The 18,709-nt window shown below is 38.4% G+C and overlaps 1 protein-coding gene across 1 annotated transcript in view; it reads left to right on the forward strand.

The window, feature by feature from the left end:
* rin1b (Ras and Rab interactor 1b) overlaps positions 1–18,709 on the forward strand; it is a 34,953-nt gene that overhangs the window by 10,200 nt on the left and 6,044 nt on the right. The window contains exons 2-10 of the mRNA XM_051901459.1: positions 5,803–5,928; positions 6,454–6,556; positions 9,694–9,766; positions 9,869–9,960; positions 10,669–11,039; positions 12,358–12,862; positions 16,010–16,315; positions 16,405–16,536; positions 17,922–18,088. Of these exons, the coding sequence (XP_051757419.1) occupies positions 5,803–5,928; positions 6,454–6,556; positions 9,694–9,766; positions 9,869–9,960; positions 10,669–11,039; positions 12,358–12,862; positions 16,010–16,315; positions 16,405–16,536; positions 17,922–18,088 (1,875 nt within the window). The remainder of the gene's footprint in view (positions 1–5,802; positions 5,929–6,453; positions 6,557–9,693; positions 9,767–9,868; positions 9,961–10,668; positions 11,040–12,357; positions 12,863–16,009; positions 16,316–16,404; positions 16,537–17,921; positions 18,089–18,709) is intronic.

Genomic DNA, 18,709 nt, shown 5'->3' on the forward strand with positions numbered 1-18,709 from the left:
ATCAATACATGAAAATTCTTACATATGGCACAGTTAAATTGTAATAATATTACACAATATTACTGTTTTACCGTATTTTTGATCAAATAAATACAGCCTTGTTGAGCATAAGATACATCTTTCAAACATCGTACCCAAAGTTTTGAACAGTAGCATATAGAAAACAGACGTTGTGTCTCATATTGTGTTTCACCTGAAGAAAGAAAATAAAATGGGGTTGGAATGACATGGGGTTGAGGAAATGATGACAAAATAGACATTTTCAGTGAACTACCCCTTTAGCCGACTAGTATCTAATATAATGTTTCTGCTTCAAAATCTCAAAATTCAGTGTGTTACTTGCCGTTGCTTTGTAGTGTGAAATTTACTATCAAATTCTGAGTGAAAATTGTTTCAAAGTGAATCCAACACCAATAATCACAAATCAGATCTCTTTAAATAGTATCTCTGTCGTTTTTCCAGAGAAAAAGCTCACAGTAATTTCACGTGCATTTGCTCTAGAAATCTCAACAGTGTCTCAACCTGAAAGAGCAACCGGTGAGCAATAAGTCTCATCTGAAGAGTATTCAGAAGACATTGAAACTTTAAGCTGGCTTTTTATGTGCTGATAAAAATGCACGACTTCCTTGATTCATAATTATAATCTCCCTGAACTCAGACTCAAAAATAGCCTTGTGGAAAAAAAAAAAAATCTTCAAGAGGAGAAACCGACTCGCTGCTTAAATCGAACTCACTCCCTCTTCTTCTATTCTCTCTACTTTTCTCTTCCTGTGTTTCTCCCTGTATGACGCTTAATTGCATAACTCTGTGTGTGTAGGCTGTTCAGGGCTTTATGTAAGGAGGCCTACGCTGCAATCGGACATCATCTGTCTCTCCTCGGAAGTTATCTGGTTAGGGTTTGTGGTATGAAGGTTTCTGACCCGTCAGCTTTGTGTGCTGATGGCACTCACTCTCAAATTCTCTTGCAGTGGTTTAGTGCTTGTGTTTGTGGGTGGTAAAGCCATCCGGGCCGGTGATGTGATGTTTATGTAATAAACCCTCTCCATAAACCTCAGATGGGTGTTAGAGGTACACATGGAATAAACAAAGCAGTACTGAAGTATAATAGCTGCGATTGTGCTGCTGAATGGAGTCTATATTATATATTGGGTACCAATCAAACCACTGAACTTCTTTCCTCACAGTTTCCTCAGTCAAGGTCCGGCCGCACTTAGCCAGAGGAAAATGTGTTTTATTGTATTTGAAGCAGCATGTGACAGCATGGAAATGTCAAGGTTTCTGACTCAGTATATGTTTTTTAAAAGAAATCTCTCATGCTTAGCAAGGCTGCGTTTTCGAAAACAGTAATATTGTGAAATATTATTACAATTTTAAAATAACTGTTCTATATTGTAAAATGTAATTTGTTCCTGTGATCAAATCTGAATTTTCAGCATTATTACTCCAGTATTCAATGTCACATAATCCTTCAGAAATCATTCTAATATGGTGATTTGATGCTCAAGAAACATTTCTGATTATTGTCAGTGTTGAAAATAGTTGTGCTGCTTACCTAATATTTTTGTGGAAACCGTGATACAATTTTCCAGGATTCTTAGAAAGTTCAAAAGAACAGCTGAAATAGAAATCTTTTGTAACATTATAAATGTCTTTACTGTCACTTTTGATCAATTTAATCCATCCTTGCTGAATAGAATTATTCATTTCTTTTTCTTTTTCTTACTTACCCCAAACTTTTGAATTGTACTGTAAAATATATATTGAACTGAACTCAAGTCCTGCAAGTTCTGTAAGTCTATAATTCTACAAGTGATAAATAATTTACAGGGAAAAAATATTTTTCTTGGCACAAAGAACAAGAATATTGACTGTAAATTATGTGGTGTGATGTTGTGATGATATTTGCTAGGCCATCAGATGTTTCTGCCAGGGCATTTAACCTCAGATTGTTTTTATTGCAATAGATTTGAATTCTGTTCATTTATTATTTTATTTACAAGGCACACATACTGAGTGAGTCAACAGGAATTCAAGAATTTTCTGTCTTAACTCAAACTGATATGATAATTTGATGTGATAATTTTTAGGCAAAAATAGCACCATTTTCTGAGAATGACCAATAAAGAAAATATGCATGGCCAACACATTATATACACTGTGCGTGTGTCTGTGTGTATATTGTATGTGTGTGTGTTGTGGTAGAAATTCCCCAATGCACCTGACTTAAGTGGGGCGTCTCCAGTTGACACTTATGAATTTATACTCTAGCTCTTCTCCAGTTGACGTCAGCTGAGTCGCACGATGTCTCGCCCCTTATGAACACTATCACTTGGGAATAAGGTCTCTGGTGTTCCTCTAACCTGCTGCGCAGCAGTAACCTGACAGACTCCAGACAATGAATATGCTTTAATCGTGGCCTGGAGGATCTCAGACCAATTTCAGAGAATCTCCCTTGACAAAAAGAGTACAACAGTTTTTATAGAATAGGAGCATGGCAAAGGTGACATGATTCACTACATAACTGTACTCCAATATGATTGGTTCTTCATATGTATAATTCTCTGTTACTAGTTAAAAGCAAATTTGGATTCCTTGATACTGTGTCTTTGCACTGTAAAATATCAAAAGTTGAGAAAACTTAAAAGTTTATGGCAAACAGCTGCAGGAGATTTTTGAGATTTCTCAACTTGTTGTAAATTGAACTTGTTATACAACAAGTTGAGAAAACACAAAAATCTCCTCCAGCTGGTTGTCTTAAACTTTTACGTTTTCTCAACTTTAATCTTTTACAGTATGTGTGTGTGTGTGTGTGTGTGTGTGTGTGTGTGTGTGTGTGTGTGTTTGTGACATATCAGGACACAAATTTGTATAATGACATGGGTATGACATGGGTATTACAAGGAGAGGGTCACTTATGAGGACATAACCCCATGTCCCCATTTTTCAAAAGGCTTATAAATCATACAGAATGAGTTTTTGTGAGAAAACAAATCCGTGATGGGTAGGTTTATGGGTAGGGGTAGTGTAGGGGGATAGAAAATACGGTTTGTACAGTATAAAAACCATTACGCCTATGGAATGTACCCACAATTCACAAAAGCAAACCTCTGTGTGTGTGTGTGTGTGTGTGTGTGTGTGTGTACGTGTATATGTGTGTGAGTGTATATGCATGTGTTTATACATGTGTGTGTGCTTGGCAAATCTCTCTGTACTGGCTCTGTGAAATCTGTAGAGACTCTCGACATGAACGCGATTACATGCACATTTATGTTTTTGGAAGCTGCTTATCTACAAAACCAGTGTGCGTAGATTGTGCTTGTGACAAAAGGGTGTAAGTCCATCTAAAACTAAAGCTCAATCAGTACTAGTACAGTTTCAGCAGCTGCATGGTTACTTGTATGTCATCAATGGCCTTATTTCATTGTGAAGTGTATAAAACACAGACAGCAGCTGAATCTACCTGTCTGACGAACAGTGTGAGGAGGGGATGTGTGCTTCAAAAACAAGATAAAAATATCGCAAAGAGCCCTGATTGTGCCGGAGAGCTCTCTGACTCCTCTAGAGAGAGAAAGGGCAAGAGAACCAGGAATTAAAAAACATCCTCTCTACTTTGCCAACAGTTCCTCGCCTTTTTAAGCGCAGTCTGCCTTGTGTGCGCGTGTGTTTCGGGTGAGTAGGTGTCTGTGGATGAGTGGGACTGCCTGGTAGGACGTGTAGGCATCTGTTGCCATGACAACCATCTGCTGTTATGCATAAGCATCCTCTCGGGCTGCCCACACAGTGTCATCGCAGTGAGATCTAGAGAGAGCGAGCGTTTGAAGCAGTGACTGCTGCACTGTTCATTGTCTGCGTGTTTCATGTAGGCCCAGACAGAATCTGCAGAGATTTTCCACAGATTCTGTGCTGATTTTTGGGGGTAAAACTGCAGGATGGATTTAAACAGGGTAAAAAGTATTAAATGGTTGGTTTACCCAAAAATTAAAATTATCCCATAATTTACTCACCCTCAAGCCATCCTAGGTGTATATGACTTTCTTCTTTAATTCAAACACAATTGGAGTTATCGATCCAAGCTTTATAATGGGAGTGAACAGTAAACGATATTTTAAAGCCCAAAAAAAGCACATCCATCCATCATAAAAGTAATCCATATGGCTCCAGGAGGTTAATAAAGGCCTTCTGAAGCGAAGCGATGGATTTTTGTAAGAAAAATATCCATATTTTTAACTTTATAAACTAGAATCACTGGCTTCCATACACGAGTCGATTCCAGTGAAAGAGTGAACTCTGACCTGACGCATGACGTATTGACGAACGCTGAAGTGCAGAGGATAGAGCAAAACAAAACACCGGTCACGAATTAGAAGTCTAAAACGCAAATTTTTAAAGAGAAATGTCGGAGGAGCTTGATTTTGTTGCCCAGCCCTATTTGTTTGACCCTTGAGAGGCATCTACTCTCACCTAAGCTTACACTACGCTTACGTCATACGCCAGAACTCGAATCTCTCGTGAACTCGCAGACGGAAGCCAGTGATTATAGCCTGTAAAGTTATAAATATGGATACTCTTACAAAAACCCATTGCTTCCCTTCAGAAGACATTTATTAACCCCCTGGAGCCGGATGGGTTACTTTTATGATGGATGGATGTGCTTTTTTGGGCTTCAAATTAGAGCTGCACGATTAATCGTAAAAAGGTCGCGATCTCGATTCAAGCACCCACGCGATCCTGCTTTATTAATGACAACGATTTGCCCGTGTCTATTAAATCTATGACAAAATCATACCGGAACGTTCAAATCTGTGTTTGTGCTGCCAGAGCCAGAGAGAGTCGTTTTGAATCACACATTAGTTATTTCTGTGTTACAAATATTCACATTATCACAGAAGTACTGAGATATAAGTTTTAAGTTAGTATTTAAACACTGATGTCTACGATAGCGATCAAAATAGAGCAAACTACCTTTTAAAACGAACTTGGCACGTCAAATAACGGTTGTATTAATAACGGATCTAATTCCACTAGGTGGCGAGAACTGACTGTTAAAAATTTATTTGTCATTGAATCGTTCATTCAAAAGATTTGTTCAAAAACACTGATTTATCCAGCAATGAAACAAGTATTTATTAATGAGTCATTGAATTCATTCAAAACCATTTTTTAAATAATTCATTCAAACATTTTCCAGCAATTAGAGTCCAGCAATTTTGTCAGAACCTCTAGTAAATTAGATGTTGTTTGGTTGTATATTCAGAATCGTGGGAGAATCGTGATCTCTATTTGAAACCAAAAAATCGTGATTCTTATTTTATCCAGAATCGTGCAGCTCTGCTTCAAAATATCGGATGCTATTCACTCCCATTATAAAGCTTGGAAGAGCCAGAATATTTTTTAATATAACTCTGATTGTGTTTGACTGAAAGAAGATAGTCATATACACCTAGGATGGCTTAAGGGTGAGTAAATCATGTGATAATTCTTCATTTTTGGGTTAACTATCCCTTAAAACGGAGTGGAGAGAACTGCAGGTAACTGAAAGCACTATCACAAGTATTTAACGAATATAATATATTGGTAATTTTTTTTTTAAATAAAACCTCATTGGTTATCTTTAGTTGATGCATTAACATTAACTAACATGGAGCAATACATTGTTCATGTTAACAAATGGAGCCTTACTGTAAAGTGTTACCAATATATTTAATAAACATAGAATTTTGCGAATGACAGACTTTCCGTGAGCTCAGATTCCCTGCTGGCCTGGTTTCATGTGTTTGCTGACCCTTGTCCTCTGCGTTATAGATGGACGCGTCTCTCCAGAGGAGTTTGAGTGTTTTGGATCGTCTTCTCCTCACACACTCCATATGGTTGCAGCTGTCAGTCAACCCTGACTCTGCCCACCAGATCCTGCAACGAGAGATAGTCGGGGTGAGAGAATCCCAACAGCCACTTGAAATCAAATCATCATGTTTTTCATTATTACTCACAATATAAGTCGTAATTACAGTAATCATGTAGTGATGTATCTCTGTATAACTTTTGCCTGCTTAACAATAGCCAGAAAGACAGATGTAATTAACATCTAATCAACCAATTACACTTCAAATAAACACAGAGGCAGTCTGTTGCATTACATTCATTCATATATATGTATTTTTGAATTTTATTTTATTTATTTTTTTGGTACTATTTTTTTATTTTTATAATTTGACAATTTCATTTTCTTAGAAGCACAGATTTTCGTTTTTTTAACCCCCCTCCCCACACACACACACATTACAGTATTTGATTCTGGCTTCTCAATAACATAGTTTAATTTCATTATACATCAGCTTTATTTTTATTGTTGCATATAATAACTGAACATATGTATAACATTATATTATTTCATTATTATTTATTATATTATGTCATATCTAATGAGAACGCTGTTTCTCCCCTCTTTGTCCATAGACATTTCTGGTGTGTAAGTGTAGCGCCTCCCACAGGAAGGTTCTGTGTGTGCGGGTGCAGGAGGGAGGTGTGTCACAGTATCCCATCCGTGAGGAAGACTCCAGTGAGTTTAACATGTCACACATACACACTTTAGCTTAGTTTTCAGACTGAGCTTATGGTATATTTTTTTTATCCCTTGAGCCTAACACATAAACCTTTGGTAGGTATGTTTGTTGTCATATTGTGTTGTTAAGACAATTATGGTTACTATAGATTAATGTAAATCCTTAAGAACTTTTTTTACATGCAATATAAGATATAATTTGGTCTATTTTAAGTTATTCATACTTTTAGTCACCAGTATTGTAGCAAAACTTTGCATACATTTTATTTTGTAGCCTCCCAGCTAGAATTTATTTGTTCTAGTAATGTTTTCAGCGGCAAGTGAATGTGTGAATGTTTTCCTAAAAGGTAGGATAAAATTCTCTAAAAACATTCTAAAAATGTTTAGTGATAACTTTGTTAGAACATTCATAGTTTTTAGCAGGAATTTTCCCAGCATGCACTGGACGTGGCCAACTCCACAAACAGCGTTATCAGCATTACTTATTACTAACCAGTTTGACTTTATTTCTGTCGTACATCTACAGAAGTTCTTATTGAGAATTAACAGAGGGTTACATGTTGATTTTTTTTTTTTTAAATGTTTAAAGTCACCATTATTGTAATTTGTGTTTGCTTTAGTTGGGCTCTTGACCGTTGTCTTTTTAACATTGGTTTATCTCTGGCTGCTGTAACTGTGTGTTTATAAAACAGTCTTTATGGTGAAAAAGATGAGAAAATGTGATCAGTGGCCAGTTGCATAAACTGCTTAGACTAGTCTTAAAAGTGAGCCATCAGTCTTTCTTCAAGACTGGCCATAATGTTTAAAGTCAGTTACATTAAAAGTAGGTCGGTATAATCTGAATTGGAAAAGTAAAACTGATTGCCCCTTTGTTAACTGCTAGTTGGTCAAACTAGTTCTTAAAGGGGTCATGAAGTGGATTTTTTTTTTATTTTATAATGTTTCCTGGGGTGCACTTATAATGTTAGTATGATTTTTACATCATAAAATGTCATAATTTAGAAATAAAAAGCATTTTTCTATCCTGATTTTAGCCCTCTGATTTGAGCGCTCTGTTTGAAGGGGCGTGTCTGCTGTGAGACTTCAATGTAAACGCCCACTGCTGTGATTGGCTGACATCTTTGCATTTGAAATACGTCTAACATGTGGAACCCTCTCAGATACTTTTACTACGTTTTTACTATTACAGCTGTTGAGATTAACAAAAGTGTTGATTATACATTTTCCCATCACATGAAAGGTTGCAGTGATGAGCATTCAGCAGATGACAGACAGTCTGTTAATCGCCTGAATGCAGTGATCTCATCATTGTAACTCGATTCCTGCACTCTCATGAAATGCTTTCACCACAACTTGGCAAGTGTCCAGATAAACGCGCGCTGTGTGATTGACATCTTCAGCCATTGTGAAGGGAGCGTTCTTTGATCGCTTTCTGTGTGTAATTTAATCACAATGTAAACATCAGATTATTTTCATGCTACTAAGAGAAACAATGTGAAGTTGATTGTTTAGTCACTGGCTTGATTTACTGATGCATAAACAGTATTAAACGATTTTGGGACAAAGAAAATCTGCCTGAACTTGAATAATTACACATCAGATATCACTGATCACAGATCAGGCATTAGAATGAACACTGTTACTTACATGTTTGTGGCGTTGCTGTCGAATTCATAACGTAAACGTCTGTTTGCAAAGCCTGCGTCAATATTGTGACTGAATTACCAAACAATCTACAATGAAATGTAAAAATAAATTGAATCCATTTTTCTCTGACACCTCTGATTCAAATGAAGTATTTTTCCAGCTTGATTATATAAATGCTTTTTTTACGTTTTAGGTTATGGAACTTGCAGGATGTATTAATGATACAAACATGTCTTATATGGCAGTTGTGCAGTTGGGCAGTTGGGCAGTTGTGGCCTAATGGTTAGAGAGTCAGACTGGTAACCCAAAGGTCATTTGTTCGATTCTCAATTCCGACAGGAAATGACCCCCAATTGCTCCCCAAGCACCACAGCAAAAATGGCTGCACACTGCTCAGGGGGTGTGTGTCCATGGTTTGCAGTGTGTTCACTACTTGTAACTTGGATGGGTTAAATGCAGTGGACAAATTCAAAGTATAGGTTCAATTCACTTTCACTTAAGACACAGTCTTAACATAGTGACTAAGTTTATGCAACTGGCCCCAGCTGATGTAACCATCATCTAGTGGCCTGATTCAGTGATGTCATCCAGTGTCTAAACTTTGATCATATTAATTATCAATAAGAACTTCTGTATGTGTTATTAATTCTAATTGCATCATATAAAACTCATGTCACCATTGTTGAGCCATTGTCACCATTCATACACTGATTCTTGATGTCTTAGTGAGTCTAATAGACACAGGAGTTGAAAATGTTTAGTGTACAATGTGTTTTCAAAATCTTTAAGTTTATCTAATTAAAATACTGTGGAATAGCTGTAGAATCACAGGGCTACAATCAAAAATATAAAATTAATAACGCATCCCCCATATGATCAATGTTTAGACACTGGATGAAATCAGTGAATCAGCTATCACTAAGTAGCCAAACCACCTGATAATGTTTTCTCTTTTCTTTTTCGCCATAATGAATGTGTCTTACAAACACACAGTTACAATAGCCAGAGAAAAACTAATGTTAAAAAGTCAACGGTCAAGAGCCCAACTAAAGCAAACACTGATATATTGAATCAATATCAAATGAATATTATTTTCAATAAAACATCAACATCCAAACCTCTGTTAATTCTCAAGAAGAACTTCTGTAGAAGAATGACAGAAATAAAGTCAAACTCTTTAGTAACAAGTGAAGATTTGCCTACTGGGAAATTTCCTGCTAAAAATGTTATAAGAATGTTAGGGGATAATGTTCTAACAATGTTATTACTAAACATTTTTAGAATGTTTTTAAAGAATGTTATCCTACCTTTCAGGAAAATGTTCTAAGAACAAAAATAATACTTGACGCTGAAAAAATTACTAGAAAAAAAAAAAAAACTCTAGAAGGGCTGATCCTAAATGAGAAAGCCAAGGCTGGTAAACCTGTGTTTATGTCTCCTAACATTTTGATATCTTAAATTCTTACATCTGCTTTGCCACTGTTTAGCATTTTCTCTAGAAAGTTCCGCCCTGAGCTTCCCTGATCTCTGCAGACTAGTGGCGTTTTACACCATCAGCAGGTACATCAAACCAACAAACTTTATAGGATTCATGTACATTAAACAAGTGATTTATCTGTAATTTATTATGTAACTTCTGCTATTTGTGTATGTGTTCAACAGAGATGTATTACCTTTCCCACTGGAGCTCCCAGAAGCAATTATACAGGCCACAACACACACCCAGCTGGAAAGCATTTCGCATCTGGGTTTAGGTAAGAATACTTGTATTTCATGACCATTTCCACCCCCTCACTGAGCCTTATAACTAAACTAGCCTTTTTTTGCTGCTGTACCTTTAACAGATATATGTAAACACCCACTCTTATAATCAGTTGCAGTGCTTTTCAATGATTATACCAACCTGCAGGTTTTGCGGGTTTTGTCCACTGTAGTATTTAATTGTCCTATCCTTCAAAAACAGCCTCTTTACAAAGTTAGCGTATCCTTGTGGATCACAAAATCAGTTAGCACTGAAATGTGTTGCTCAAACTCAGGGATATTGTATAAAACAAAGAGTGACAAGACAACATTTTGCAAACTTTCCCAACATCTTAATCTTGTTGTTAGTTAAATTCCAATTAGCATATGCCAGCTAGCATGCCAAATAGCATCCTTATCAACCCATAACTGGCCAGGTTATGGTTTCACCAAATAGATGTTGTTTCAGGAAGTTGTGAAAGTTGTCATGTTATGTGTTCATGGTACATTGAAAGCTTAATTTTCAATAGATCTAGGGTGAATTCAGGTTGATTGGGACACTTTTCCATGTCATCTTATTTGCAAAAAGTGTCCCAGTCACCCTGAATTCACCCTACATGCTATGCCTACTCTAAACTTCTCTGCTCTGCTCTAAAAGGCTCATGTGCAATTGTGTTTTCCATTTCATTTTCACTCTTTGCAACCTTCCTTGGCTCTTTCAGAGTTCTGGAGCTCTCAGACGTCCCCTGGCCTTCCTAATGGCCCCCCTCCGCCCTCAGCGCCCCACCGGACATCCAGATTGATCAGCCCATGTTTTGTCAATCCCCTGTTCCTTCAGCCTCCCCAACCCAGCAGAACTGCCTCACACAAACGGCACCGCTTCAAACGCAGCCTCAGGGTTCGTGTGTCCAATGAAACCTCTCTCAGCCTGTCGGGTGGAGAATCGGACCTAACCCAGGGGGAGACGCATGGACAGACTGCCAACCAGGGAGGCCCAAGACGGACAGGAGGATTGAGTGTGCTCAGGAGGACTCCGGCACTCACTCCCACTTCAGAAGAGGAGGACGAACAGATGTTGGGACAGATACCACCCGTAAGTATGTGTAACCTTGGCTGACTTGAGTTTTTGCAAAGTAAGGCATGTTTCTGTACCAACATATTTGCTGAACCTGGGACAACTTTATGTTTTGTCTCAAGGTGAAGATTTAGACTGGGGTGTCCAATCCTGGAGAGAGTTTAACTTCATTAAACCTGCCTGGAGGTTTCTAGTGCTCTTAAAATCCTTGATTAGCTGGTTTAGCTGTGTCTAATTAGGGCTAGAGCTAAGCTCTGCTTGAATGTGACCCTCCAGAAGCAGGATTGGACCTGGATTAGGAGCTTAAACTACATAAGCAATGAATGATTTCCCTCTGATTTCAGGTATAGTTAATGGTCAAAGTTGAGGTTAAGCTTAGGGTTAGGACTATGTTTGCTTGACAGAAAAGTTGCCACATTTAATTGGCTAAATCATAGTCGCCATACCCATGTGACTTTCCATGCTTTTTGATAGTAGGACACATTTCTGGATCAATGTTCTTGTTGGTCCTAGACTAATCATCCAATCTGAATTTAGGTATAGATAAGGGGTTATGCTAGAGGTGTCCAATCCTGCTCCTGGAGGGCTTCCTTCCTGCAGAATTAAGCTCTAGCCCAAATTAAACACACCTGAACCAGTTAATCAAGGTCTTCAGGATCACTAGACACTTTCAGACAAGTGTGTTGGAGCTAAACTCTACAGGAAAGTGGCCCTGCAGAAGCAGGATTGGACACACCTGGGTTAGGCTTTGGGGTGGGATATGGCAGGGGTAGCCGATCATGCTCCCAGAGAGCTACGTTTCTGCAGACTTCAGTTCTAGCACTCCTGCCTGTTAATTTTCAAGTAATCCTGAACACCTTAATTAGCTGGTTCAGGTGTGTTAGATTAGGTTTGGAGCTCTTGGAGCAGCGTTGGCTACCCCTGGCATATGAGGTTGAACAAAATTCTTATCAAACCCTCATTTTCCTCTAATGTTCAGGCTAGTTAATAGGCATATGGGAAGGGTTATGAGTGTCTTTGTTTTAAAAGAACATTTCAGAACCAACAAAAAATGGAACAGGAGCACATCCTGCTTGGCTAAGTCAAGGTCCGCACACAACTGTGCAGTAGTTAGCGCGGGTGGAGAGAGGTTGGCACAAATATAACCTTTACTAGTTAACTTCCTCCTACAAACAATGTAATGATATTCCACATACTGTGCCTACACTACCCTGTGGTTCTGGAAGGTCGTGATCGTGATGTGTGTTTGAAATTTCAGTAGTGCCATGTTCTAAAATTAACATTGTTTTTTTTTTTTTTTTTACCTTACCTCCCTCCAAATCGTGTTGTTCTCTAGAGTAACTCCTTACCCCAAAGAGACAACACTGAAGTCAACAAAGATACTGAAGATGGTGAGGTGTGTCTCGCTTTGGAAAGAACTCGAGCTCCTTCCCTCGCTGAACTGGACAGCAATAGTTCTTTCAGCAGCCTGGAGGAGGAAGAAGCACAGGCGGACTTTGCCACCCAATGGCCACCTGCTGCACGTGGTACCCGTTTCCCCTCAGCAAACCCGACCTCGACTCTGCGCCGCATGACCGCCGCCTTTGTATGCGTGTTTGCTCCTGAGCGCCGAGTTGCCCGATTGGTGGACGAACTCTCCCATGACAGACGCTCCACGTTTGGGTCATTGGTGCAGGACTTCTTAGAGAAACAGAGGCAGGAGATGGAGGCCTCAATGCATAGTTCTGCTGTGGAGCTGCTTCAGGGCGTGAGGAGATTTCTGTCCCAAGCTAAAATTCTCCTCCTTGAAGCAGGAGAAATAGAACCTCCAATTGAGACGCTGGTGCCTGAGAATGAGAAAGGTAAGGAGGCATCACTTGAGGTTCAGTCGCTTAATCAGTGACACATTGCTGATATAGTAGTTCCTATAGCTCAAACAGCAGGGCAGACACTAGCAACGCCACTGGATCGGAACGCTTATTGAACGTATAAACACATGGATTCCGATATTCTCAGATCGGTGTCAGACCTCATTCATATGTGGAAATGATCTGATATGAATTGGATACGTGCATTTGCGTCTTTCATGTAAGCGGACAGATCGGATATTCCCCTGTCAATGCGAGATGTGCATTATTGAAAAAGAGACGGTGGTGAATGACGTCAACTCATGTGGACACAAACCACAGCAATTACAGCAGCGATCATTGCTACATTCGCCCAGGCTGCAAAAGGGCTCTCCTCTTTTTTTCCTCCACCTTAAGACCAATGTTTTGCTGACCTTTAAAGATGGTGCGGAAAGCAAAAGCTTGTATTATCATTTTGTCTGCGTCCATTGCATATCGCGCTGTCTTTACTTCCTTTTCGGCCTAAGCTTTTCTGGGTCAGTACGTCTACCTTAGTGTATAGTGTGAATGCAGATATCGGAAATGGGTGACTTTTAAAAGATGTTGTAAACTGGTAGTCAAAAAAAAAATCGGAATTAGGCATCAAGACCTGCAGTGTAAATGTGGCCTATGATAGCCTAGTCTTTACATTTGACTCAGGTCCTTCTTTTGATATCTGTAGGTTTTTTTGTTTGTTTGTTTTTAACGTCTTCCAAGTCTGATTTTTTTTTTTAGTAATAACAAGTAATAGCAAACCAGAGTTTAATACACTAGGATGCACTAGGAGTTTGTTCAAACCCTAAGTTTGAGCAATATTAATTGTGATGCTTAACTTAACAAATACCACTAAGGATTTTACAGGAAGTAAATGACTCAACGCTATGGACTGCATCACGGAAACCAGTCAGTGGGTTTTAAAAACCCTAAAACATTTGCAGTGGATAAAAGATGTGATTGGATTCTTAGAATCCTTTGATATATTGAATTTCTGGAAAATAGTGTTTATGTTTGAATTGCACTGTTACAGTGCATGCAGATTTTATTAACACAGCACTGATGCTCTTGTAAAGTCTTATATATTTCCAAATATGTTTTTTTTAAAATGGTTCACATTTATGCAGCATGCTAACTGCAGTACAGCAGTGCTTAAGACACAAGTTAACGTAGATCTGCTTTTATACTGCAGAACAATCACGTCACTCAAATAAAAAAATCCAAAGTTTTATAACCCTGCATAGCTGGGATTATGAGCTGATTATGAGATATCTCCCCCAAATCAAAGCAAGAAATCCGGCCACATCCCTGGGGATGGATGCTGTTTCAGATGTTGGTGGAGGCATTCGCATTTTCCACTTTGCATTTATCATTAGCACATAGCACATTCCCACGCATACTTCGGGAAGCGTGTGGAGAGAGAGAGAGAAGAGAGATAGAAGGAGGGATGGGGCGGAGATTTTGCACAGTGCACAGATTTTCTTGTTTGCTGAAATGTGTCTGGCTCTTTCTTCTGCAGTACAAACATTAATTTGCTATTGAACAGAGCTTATTTATTTTCGCCAAACTTCTCAGTGGCTGTATGTTCACTACCACAGACATAATCATATTTAAATAGAGTTAGAGGAAAAGCGTACATGTTCCAAATAGATTTAGGCTAACATAAGTAGGCCAGTATGCAATCTGTGCCATATCTATTTTCTGCCATGTATAGGACAAATCTGCGAAAAAGAGTAATCTGTCATACTGCTGTAAACACTCTTATTGGTTGCTCAAAGCATTATAATAGAAAATATTTAAGGAGGACCTGTTGTGCTTTTTTACATTTTCAGCTTTCATTAGGGCTGGGTATTGACACAATTTTCACGATTCGATTCGATTTCTATTCACATGCTTTCGATTCAATATTGATTATTTTGGATGAAGTACAGTTACAGTACATGGCAAATTTTCTAGAGGAAAAAAATCTCTCAACTAATGCTGTAAACTACACATGGGAGTCAGTTGGTACTACTTTACTGTAATAATGAAGGTTAAAATTAACTTATTTATATACAAACACTTAAATTACACTCAATTATTTTTTATAATAAATAAAGTTTAGAATTACATGATCATATTTCTACTCCAATTCGTTCACTTTTCTTACTGACTAATGAGTTTATGGTCATCGAATATGTTTTTCTGAGGTAAATGTGACGTTACGTGACATTATTTTTATTGACGTCTTTCCGAGGTTGAAACACTGATTGAGCTATTACACAAGACATGATACGGATTTCAGTAAGTTGTACTGTATATTTTAACATACCTTCAGATGTTTAGATATGTTTATTTCGCGCTGTAACTGGTATTAAAGCGGAGGAGAGGATGTTCACATGCGCTCCGTGCTGCCGCTTCTCTTTAACTGAGGCGCTAAAGCGATCTGTCACGCCACATTAAAGAGCGCCAAAACGGTATTTATTTTTTGAATCTCATAATAAGATGGACGTCATTTGAAATCTGAGACTTTGCTTCATATCAAAAGTAACAAAGCACAAAGATTATTGCGATTTATTGGATGGGAGGCGCGCTACATGTTCTGTTCATTCATAACTGAAAACAGACTAGACTAATCGATTCTTAAGATTTAAGAATCGATATCGGTTCGTAAAAATTAGAATCGATTAAAATCGAGAAATCGATATTGTTTACCCAGCTGGTAAAGGGCGTGATATTTCCCAAACATGCTCAAAGTGGTTGACCACTCACAACACTGGTCCAGCCGACCAATCAGAGCACATTGAGCTTTTCGGAAAGAGGGGCTTCATAGAGACAGGAACTAAACAGAGCGATACTGACAGACATGGAAAAGAGGTGCTGCAACCATGTCAAATATGTGAAAAATAATGTGTTTTGTGAACATTCAGGCATGAAAACCTATGGGAAAAATTTAAAATCACTAACCTTGGCTGTAAAAAGTTACATCCGATATTTCAATTCTAGTTAAGGCCATATAAAGCCAGTAAATACTGTAAATTGCACAAGGACACCATAAAGAGACTGAAATATCCACCCACAGGAATTCGATTTAGAAATATTATTTCTGATTTTAAAGTGCACTTTCCTTTCCTGTCATGTAACCCACAGATCTAGCCCTGGAAAAGGCTCTGTTTGGCTGTGTGTTGAAGCCATTGAAGATTCAGCTGCACCAGACGCTCGTATCTCTCCACACTCAGGACGGCTCTTTACAGAGGATCACAGACAGCATGTTTGCCTTCCAGGAGGGGGCGCTGGAGCGCCTGGCTGTACGAGTGGGAGTCCTGGACGTTCGTGGTGTAGACAGAGCAAAGGCAAAGCTTACGTTGATGCAGCGCAGCCATTCGCCCATTGACAAGGTGTTGCTTTTGCTGCAGGTGTGCAAGAGTGTGTACAAGGCTATGGAGACGCAACCTGGTGAGAAAAGATTTAGAAACTGGTTTGTCTTTAGGTATAGGGCAACTTTAAGCTGTTAAAGTTAAGACTTAAATGCATTTCCTCTGCAGATCAGGAAGTGGGGTCTGAGGACTTCCTACCAGCACTGTCCTATGTGCTAGTTCAGTGTAATATCCCACAACTGCTGCTGGAGACGGAGTACATGATGGAGCTGCTTGAGCCATCATGGCTGACAGGAGAGGGTAAAGAAGAATTCACCTCAAAAACAAAAACATACAGTCTCTGTTTAAAGAGAACCTATTATGCTTTTTTAAATGTTCAACTTTCTTTAATGTGTATTGTTGCATTACAAAGTCCCTCCAGTGGGAGTTATTCTCTATATCAGTACACACTGTTTCTGAACTCCCTGAAACGCCTCCATTGTAGTCTTAAGTTTTCTTCCAGGAATGAACACGTCACAATATTCCTCATTTAAATAATTCCCGCCCAAGGCATAAGCAAAATAAAGGGGCGGGGCCTGGTTGAGTTAGTATCGTGTTGAAACTCATGGTTATGGTAAAAGAAGAGACATTCCCCAAACATGCTCAAAGCGGTTGACAAATCACAACACACTGATCCAGCCAACCAATCAGAGCACATTGTGTTTTTCGGAAGGAGGGGCTTCATAGAGACAGGAACTACACAGGGGTGTGTTTCCCAAAGCCAACTATGGTCGCAAGTTCCGTCATTACCAACACAGTTCAACGGAATTGCGACTATAGTTGGACAACAATGCTTTTGGGAAACGCTCCCAGAGCGATCCTGACAGACTGGGAATAGAGGTGCTGCAACAATATCAAATGTGGGAAAATAATGTGTTTTTTGAACATTCAAGCATGAAAACCTATTCTGGTAGCACCCAAAAACAAAATCAAGACTTTGTAGGGCATAATATGGCCTTATTTAAAACTCTAGTTACTTTTAACATGAAGATTGTGTTAAAAGCTAGGTGGCACGTTTATGCTACTGTGTAAGATAACCATAAGATAACGTATCAGATAACAGGTATCGCATGTATCCTTCACAGATATGAGAATCAGACAAGACACAGATAATTCCTATGCAATTATACATTACAAATATTTTATTCACTTCAGAAAAAATGTACATCAAAATGGTTTAATTTAAAAATTAACCAATTAGCCGAAAATGAAAATCTTAATGTTTAGCACTAAAATACAAACCTTTCGAGACAGTCTACCATGAGCTCTGAGCCACAAGTTGGTTTGATTTCTACTTCATTTATCATTTATCTTCATTAACTTCAATAGCCAAATTCCCAGTGAAGATCTACACTACCTGAACAGAGCAACAGCAATCAGAAGTTGCTGTTACCATGGAAACCCAGCAGCGACCACACATTCACATGAAGTCTGATGAATTATGTAATCGAGTTGATCTACCTACACTCTAAAACTATTTATATACACACATACTGTATATCTATATAATGGTTTATGGGATGAGTAATTTGGGTAAAGGTTTTTGCAGATTTTGTTAAAATTAGTTTATAAGTTTGAGACACAGGATGTACAGGCTGTTTGTGACGTCCCCAAACTGAGAAGCTTTCATGGTTGTTTGTTTGTAGGTGGATACTATTTGACGAGTGTGTATGCCAGCCTATGTCTGATCCAGAGCAAGCCTGGGACCCCGCCCACCTGCAGTCTGACCAATGAGGCTCAAGAGTACTTGCGGGAGTGGAGCAGGAGGCGGGGCCAAGAAGCCAAGACCCAGAAGGACAGTCAGCAGAAACAGGTTGAAAACAACACACACACACACAGTTTTACTCTGAAAATATATAATACACAATCCAATGTTTTTGTTGTTGTTTTGTTTTTGTTTTTTACGTTTTATATTTAGTGATTTATTGTTGTGGATTTTTCTTCTGTGCAGTCTTATTTTCCTATTTATCAGATTATCAGGAAACAACTTTTTTATTTTTTTTAAACGGTCAATTATTTTATTTTTAAGTCCATCTATCTATCTATCTATCTATCTATCTATCTATCTATCTGTCTGTCTGTCTGTCTGTCTGTCTATCTGTCTGTCTGTCTGTCTATCTATCTATCTGTCTGTCTATCTGTCTGTTTGTCTGTCTATCTATCTATCTATCTATCTGTCTGTCTGTTTGTCTATCTATCTATCTGTCTATCTATCTGTCTGTCTGTCTGTCTGTCTATATCTATCTGTCTGTCTGTCTGTCTATCTATCTATCTATCTGTCTGTCTGTCTATCTATCTGTCTATCTATCTGTCTGCATGTCTTTCTATAAATCTGTCTGTCTGCATGTCTATCTATCTATCTATCTATCTATCTATCTATCTGTCTGTCTGTCTGTCTGTCTAAATTAAATTATTGTTTATTTGTTTATTTATT

The sequence above is a fragment of the Ctenopharyngodon idella genome, chromosome 7 (genome assembly GCF_019924925.1).
Source record: "Ctenopharyngodon idella isolate HZGC_01 chromosome 7, HZGC01, whole genome shotgun sequence".
Classification (NCBI taxonomy): domain Eukaryota; kingdom Metazoa; phylum Chordata; class Actinopteri; order Cypriniformes; family Xenocyprididae; genus Ctenopharyngodon; species Ctenopharyngodon idella.